The sequence below is a fragment of the Arachis ipaensis genome, chromosome B4 (genome assembly GCF_059453495.1).
Source record: "Arachis ipaensis isolate K30076 ecotype BB chromosome B4, ASM5945349v1, whole genome shotgun sequence".
NCBI classification, from domain to species: domain Eukaryota; kingdom Viridiplantae; phylum Streptophyta; class Magnoliopsida; order Fabales; family Fabaceae; genus Arachis; species Arachis ipaensis.
The window spans coordinates 139,622,477-139,630,596 of NC_142439.1; the positions used below are offsets into that span (position 1 = coordinate 139,622,477).

The 8,120-nt window shown below is 26.2% G+C and overlaps 1 protein-coding gene across 2 annotated transcripts; it reads left to right on the top strand.

Annotated features, from left to right (window-relative positions):
* Positions 1-3,244: 3,244 nt before the first annotated feature.
* On the top strand, positions 3,245-7,761 carry LOC107637204 (putative WRKY transcription factor 12). 2 transcript variants are annotated; one of them, XM_021122621.2, is made up of 4 exons: positions 3,245-3,756; positions 4,113-4,192; positions 4,603-4,767; positions 7,437-7,761. In XM_021122621.2, exons 1-4 carry the CDS (start codon positions 3,484-3,486, stop codon positions 7,597-7,599), a joined length of 681 nt encoding a protein of 226 aa, XP_020978280.2. In that variant the 5' UTR covers positions 3,245-3,483; the 3' UTR covers positions 7,600-7,761. The 2 variants fall into 2 exon arrangements, with proteins under 2 accessions (XP_020978280.2, XP_088339525.1); XM_088483399.1 differs by having other exon boundaries at positions 3,258-3,756; positions 7,449-7,761.
* Positions 7,762-8,120: the final 359 nt, after the last annotated feature.

An 8,120-nucleotide genomic window follows, 5' to 3' on the forward strand; every position in this document is an offset into this window, starting at 1 on the left:
CCAATTTCAAGTCCATAAAGATCGAAAATTTTCAACAAGTTTTCTTCCATTAATTAGTCCTAGTTGAATCATTTTTTAACTTGAAATTAGTTTAGTTTAATTCTTCTTATTAACAATTATATATTCATATCACTTTAATTTATCTCTGATTATTAGTAGTTAAACCTATATATAGCTAGCAAAGTTATTATTGTAACTAAATTGTAACGAACATGCTTCATATATACCCTTTTTTTTTTATCGAAGATATAGAGACTCGAACCCGCAACCTCTTAATTGAGTATGGAGAAACTATGCCATTTGAACTATTGTTTCTTGGCCATGCTTCATATATACTTGCTTTGGTAACACTTTCCTAATGTAATTAACTTATTATTACTACATTACAACTTACAAGTATAAATAGTGACATAGTAGGGTATATAGTGCTATTAAAAATATATTAGATATATAATTATTTATATATATTTTTTTTATTAATTTAAACAATTTTTAAAATAAATGGTATCATGATATATTATTAGAGTTTGTATGATTCAAAAATTTAAAATTCAAATTCATCATCGCCATTCATGTAAAAATTTATGCAAATAAAAAAAAACAATTGTGTGAGAAAGCACATCATAATAGATATATAATCATTTACATACATCTATCTATAAATTTAAAATTTTCGAACAAGATGATAATGTTATCACTATTTGACAACATATTCAAATATAGGCATTGCTATATAATAGTATAATACGACATTAAATTAATACTTGTTTATATATATAGGAATTAAAAACTGTATTTTGTATGAGTCTAATCTCAAAATAAAGATATAGCTAAGTAAGGTGAATTATATTGGGAATGTTGGTGTTGTGGGGAGAGAGTTGGGAGATTCTTTTCATCAAATTGAGAGGGAACAGATAGAGACCGTAGGTCATGAAGTCGCTTAGCTTGTGAAACCAAATATAGAATATGGAGAAACACTCAACTCGGGTGTGATGAACATCAGAGACAAGACACAGTAGATTTTGTAATTTATAATCATCGTTTAATTATTATTAATTAATATTTTTAATAGTATAAAATTATATTTAATAATATAAAATTATTTATTTTTCTTTTATTAATTAAATATTTTAATAAAAGTGTTGGTGCTTAAACTTTCTATATATATATATATATATATATATATAATAGTTACTTCAATATATAATTTCCTTTGGCAAATGGAAACATACATGATACATCACACATGCGTTTCTTTTAATTTGGAAGGTTGTTTTTTTTTTTGTTTCTCATTTCTCTTCCAAACTTTCCACATGCATTTTCCTTAACAGTGATGCAAAAAGTTTGAAGCACCCCCACCACTCACTGTCCTCTATACTGTATTTAGATTTAGTAGATAGATGAAATAAAATATAAATACAGTAGAGATAAAACGGTTAGAAATATAAATATTTATTTTTTATTGATTTAAGTTTTTATTTTTAAAGTTCGTCCATCCTTAACTTTTATTTTATTTTAATTTTATTTTAAAATTTTTTATTTATATTAAATATATTTTTGACAATTAAATTTTTAAAAAAATTAGAACTAATTAATAATATCTAATAACTATGTCTGAGTTATTTGTATTGTGTTAAAAGTTGTTCTTATAAAATTATTGCTGAATTGATCCTAAATTTTTTTAAAAATTACCCATCAAAGGTATATTTGATACAAATTAAAAATTTTTAGGACAAAATTAAAATAAAATAGAATTTAAAAATATTTTTAAAATTTTTAACAAATTTTCAAAATAAAAAATATACTTTATCCTTCTATGATTTATAAGTTTAGGGTTTGATCTTTATTAATCTCAAAAGAAAAAAATTTATATATCTTCTCTTATGGATTTAAATTTTTGACAAAAATGATCACTTATTATTTTTTTTTTAATCTTTGTATATATTTATGTCTTACAGATATTCATGTTTTTAGGTTAATTTTTATGGGATGGGTTAACGTGGGAGTTGGGGCCTTCTATAGTTATTATGTGATCTGTGTGTTTATTAAGCAATAATTCAGTTTAATTATAATTTTGCATAGTGACCAAGTGGAGAACATTAAGGTCTGAATGAAGGAAACTAAGAAATGGTTTTGTCACCACACTATTTGTCAGTATATGAGAAGGTCTCTCTCACTTTAGGTGTGAAAGAAATACCCTAAACCATCAATCTACACAAAGAGCCAACATCCACTTAATCAAATTATTTCTATGATAATCATTGCATTTTGAAACTATTTTATCAAATATTATTAATATCAATATCATCTACAATATATAGATATGCGTGTTTCATGAATATATGTGGTGGCACGGAGAAATTTAATTTGCATTACTGACTATAAAAAATATTTTAAAAGATACTAGATATATATAAATGTGTCTCCCAAAATTCTTAGCTTGATTAGAAACCAAATTGTTGAGTTTTAATTTTCTCTATTATTTTTATACAATAATAATCAAATAAAAGAATTAATTTCTTAAACAAAAATTAAAAGCACTGTCATATATACAAGGCAACTTTTGACATTATTAAATAATTAAATATTTCAGGTGTGACATATATATTGTGTCTTGCTAATTATTTTAGAGTAATGCTATATTTATAATTATGACTATTTATGATAAGAATCATCTCTATAAAAGATATTTTCTTAATCAAGTTGAATTGGTATAATAATTAGTTCATTAATCTGTTTATATAAGTGTTGGGGGTTCGAATCTCACATTGTGCATGTAGTAATTTATTAGCCAACAATAAATCTTTAAATGAAGCTCCATACTGCGATAGATTAATTCTTATTCTACCAGACTGAAAGATACTGTAAAAAATCAAAATAAAAAATATTTTCATAATTAAAAGAAAGAGAGAAGTGTGGGTATATATATAAAATTAAAAGTGTTGTTTTATATTCATCTTTTAATAAAAAAAAATTAGAAAATTATCAAAATTTATTATTTTTTGTCGTTACTTAACTATCAATTCAATTTTTTTAGTGTAGTCAATAATCCAACGATATACTTTATTCCATAATTTTAAATATTGATAACTAACTAATAATTAAAAATAATGATAACCCTCTAGATTTTTTTTTTCTTTTAATATCTTTCACCCATTGATGTAGATTCCTTGAGATAGAGTAGTCCAAGACTGAAAAGACTTCCCTAAAGAAAACAAGGAGGAATAATTGAGAAGAAAACCATAACCGGCAAACTTATAGTAGCAATTGACCAAACTACAAAGCCTCATGTACCTTATTAATTTTATATACTCTAGAAGTTTAGGTATGTATCTCAAGAGGAAGTGGTAGTTGCTATCTACTATCTTTATGAAAATTACAATAAGATTAATTAATTAAAGGGAAGAAGAAGAAGAAGATCAATTATATAGTACTCCAAAGTTCAATTAAGAATCATTATATATATATAATAAGAAGTGGGATATGCAAGGAGGAGAGAGAGGTGGTGTTCCCAATTATGAGCTTCAAGTTCCATTCACCAACATCACCACACCTTCACAAGCCATAATCCATGAAATGAGCTTTGTTCAGTTTGAAGAAAACCACCTCCTTGGCTTCTTGTCACCTACTTCATCACAATCTCAATCTTCTCAACTCTCTCAATCCTTAGATGCTGCCACCATCCTTGCCACCACCACTACGCCCGCCACAATTGCAACCACAACCGCCACAACAAAAAATTGGCATCACAAGCAGGTATTATTTAATTTCTTTGAGAGTATATATATACACACGGAAATGTTTGGTAACCAAAGAAAATCAATCAAAATCAGCTATAAGTTGCCTTATTTAGCATTAATTAATTGTTACGACAATTAATGAATGCTAAATAAGACAAGTTCTGGCTGTTTTTTTTGTCTCCCTAGCATATATATATATATATATATATATATATATATATATAAGGATGAAGTTTTGATCTTCACCCTAGCTAGAAATTATTGGTTTTATTTTATTTTTGCTTTCTCTCTCTTATGGCTTCTTAATTGTAGGGTATGTTTCTATGAACTTGTTTCTTCTTAATTTTTTTTTTCTTTATGATAAATTTTTAGGTGGGAACTCTGGATCCAAAGGCTATGAATGATGAAAATTGCACTGGAAATTCTAGTGAAGGCAACAATAATATTACATGGTATCCTTCTCTCTATTATTATATATTGGAGTGCATGTGCATGTGGTAATTAATCAATAAATATAACTATATACCAAAATAGGAAAATACTGATTAGGCTTATTGTGATCATAAAATGTGTGGTTTCTAACTACTATGTGCATAATATAAGCTTCTTTTGTGCTTTGGTTTTGAAGAAGGATCGGAGCAATAATATGAAATATGAAATTATGAACTTATAGACTCGAAAATAGTCTTGATTCTCATTGATAGCTGAATCTACTTTTTACACAGTTGCATCACTGACTACTCCACATGCTCTCTTTTTTACTATTATTATAAATCTCTATTTCTATCTAATTAAGACTATTAAGTATTAACCATATAATATAATAAATAATTTATGTAAGTTAATGTATGTGGTGTGATAGGTGGAAGAGTAGTGCAGCCACAGAGAAGAACAAGGTGAAAATGAGAAGGAAACTAAGAGAGCCAAGGTTTTGTTTCCAAACAAGAAGTGATGTTGATGTTCTTGATGATGGTTATAAATGGAGGAAATATGGCCAAAAAGTTGTCAAGAATAGCCTTCATCCAAGGTAATTAGTTAATTAATTAATCATCCAATAACCTTATTAACCTTAATAAATCCATATATTTTAACGAAAAACAATGAATTGTTACTTTTTACTAATAAGTATTAACAACATCATATATACTATTGATACATATACATGTGAAATTAATTTTAAAATAGCACCTTCTTAATTTTGATAAAGAAACACATAATTAAACTATCAACTAAACTAAAAGAAATAATTATTCTCCTAAAATAGTTACATTCATATGGAAGAAGACATTCAACATATATAGGGGAGTAGGGGAGAAGGGAAAACAAAAGGGTTAAAAAAAATGTTATCCATGAGGCTTAGGATTTTTCCACTTTTGGAGAATAGGAGAATCTATCAATATATATGCAGATGAAAAATGCATATTGTTGAGTACACTGGCAACATCAATGGCATTATACCCGGAGAAACAAAGGTAAAATGTCTTTTTTTTTTCTTTGTTTTTTTGAAAAAAGTATACTGTTGTGTCGGCAGTGAATCAATGATGAAATTGTCACAGTCATCACAAGATTAATAGCCATCAATGCATGCATAAAATTGATATTAGTTTTTCATTTCAATTTTTATGATTACATTTATATATATGCATGTATGATATATTAGTTTTGAAAATTCTAATTGAAAATGTATATTATGAATTTATACTGACTAAACTTTTTGTTCCAAAGAATGTTAATAGGATTAATAGTATTTATGACAGAGGATTTTCACTCTTAGACTTAGTTTCAGGTGAAATAATATAAATAATATACTGATAATTAAGGAGAGAGGGAAAAAAGAATTAATATATTATCACTCAGAATACTAATTATTAGAGTTTTGAAAATAAGGTACAGTATAGGGTCGCCAATATTCCATACCTTATTCCAATACCATCCAATTTATTTGCAATGGTATTAATTTCTATGACTAACATATATCCAACATCCAACGTATATATGAAAATGAGTGCATGCCTGGAGTTCCACATATAAAGTTATTTTATATCTAAGTACAATGGTTTCTTAATGTATTAAAAAAGTTATTTTAAAATGGAAGAAGTAATTTATCATGTGTTCAATGTTCTAATTTGTCTTAACTTTTAGCTTTTCATGCCTTTTGAGTACTTGATGCATGCATGACCTAGAAATTAAATCCGCCAAATTTTGGACGCTGTTAATTTCCAGATAAATGGTATTACCTTGGCACTATTAATTAACTACATCTGTTATATATTTACTTTTTTTTCATAATTCTAATTAATTTAATTACTATACATTAACATTAACATTGTATAAAAAATCTTATATAACTATAAGATCACCTAGCAGCTAAATATTAAGTATTTTTATAATGTGTGGATATCTATGATTTGAGAATCTTGATATTGGCCACTTTAATTTGTGAATATATTTTGGACAAGATAAGACACTGAGAATAAGACATAAAAGACATAGATACAAAATTTAGTGTTCTTATATTTTGTTTGGTAATAAAATGAAACAAATTATAAAAATCTAATTTATTCTCATTTTTATTTATTCAAAAAATTTGAAAAAATATATAATTATAAAAAATTAACAAAAATAATAAAAGATAAAATAAAAAATAAGTTGTACTATATCCCTTGTTAGTGTTATTGTGTCTTTTTTGTTAGTTGGCCATAAAATATACTAATTCAGTGTCTCTTAAACACAATATTTCTATTCATATCTTATATGTTAAACATGATTTTGTATCTCAATATTTCTGTATCAGTGTCCTATCTTTATAAACAAACGCAGCTTTAAAGCTACTGAATGAGACATAATAGTTTACGGGTAGAGAAATATATAAGTTGGTACACATCTATCAGAATTTATCACTTCATCTTGAAAGGATTATTATTATTATAACATTATTGTTAAGTATATATATGCATGTAACGTGCATGGGAAGGGACTGTTGAATGTTTTACAAAGTGGTCAAACACCAAATCGTATTCAATGTGTGTCCTAAAACTTAAGAAAGCCCAATTATATATATTTCTATCTCATATCATCATTACAAAATTGCACTTAAAGGTAGGTAATGTAGTTAGAACTTATTAGAAGTGCAATCTAATTATAGGAAAATTAGAAAATGGAAAATTTAATTATTGAAAGAATAACTTCATGAACTGGGAAGAAAAGGTTACAAATTTTATGGTGGATGGTACTAACATACATTGTTTAACAACCAATAAGGCAATAAGATAGAACTTTGAAAATGAAGAACACGAGTTTTATTTGATGATATAATGTTTTCTTGATGTAAAAAGAAAAAATTGTATATCTTTAACCATGTCAATAATAAAAGATATTATTTCAAAATTACGTATAGTTCAGGTCCATTAAAACTACTATTTTTTATTCACAAGTACATTAAGCAAAACCTTAATTTATAATTAATAATAAAAAAGATTTCACTACAAATTACAAGGGAATTAAATAAACGAAAGAACAAGTAAATATTTCATTCACTCAGAAACTATTTTGTCGTTCCATCATAAATTTATTAATTTATACAAGGAAACTTATTAGATTCTCTTTAAGCTACATTATTTATTTTACTCCCACACTAAACCACTGATTAATTTGTTAAAAAATATAATTGGTATATTACATAATATTATATTGCAGGAGTTATTACAGGTGTACACATAGCAACTGCAGGGTGAAGAAGAGAGTTGAAAGACTCTCAGAAGATTGTAGAATGGTGATAACCACTTATGAAGGTAGACACAATCACATCCCTTCCGATGACTCAAATTCTTCAGACCATGAATGTTTCACTTCTTTTTAATAATATTTTCCTTCATATAATTGAAGAGACATGGGAAACAGAAAATTTGTCCACAAATCTTTTGTTATGATTAAGAAACAGATTTCTATGTATTTATTGTTATTTGTTAATGCTTAAATCTGCATTCATATATGAACTACATTCTTCATTAGGTTGTTTCAAATATGGAATGATAAAAGTTTTGCTATTTGTATTTTTTTTTTGGGTCGTACTAGGTGAAGGTGGTATAAATTACCAAAATACTCCCAATTTTAGTAGGATCTCGAATTCAGGTATTTATTTTTATACCAATAAATCATCTGCCAAATCGGACAATACAAATGATGAAAGGGTGTTTAAAAATGCTATATGGACCATTTATTTTTATATAGCTAAGTAGTACATTTTTCTTTAGTATTAAAAGCAGCAAGAATAATGAAGGCATTAGCTAGCAAATTGAGTTGCTAACTACTGAGATGATGGCTTGAATTTCATAATGAAGAAATAATTATAATAAATTACTCAATTTGATGTGTTACACT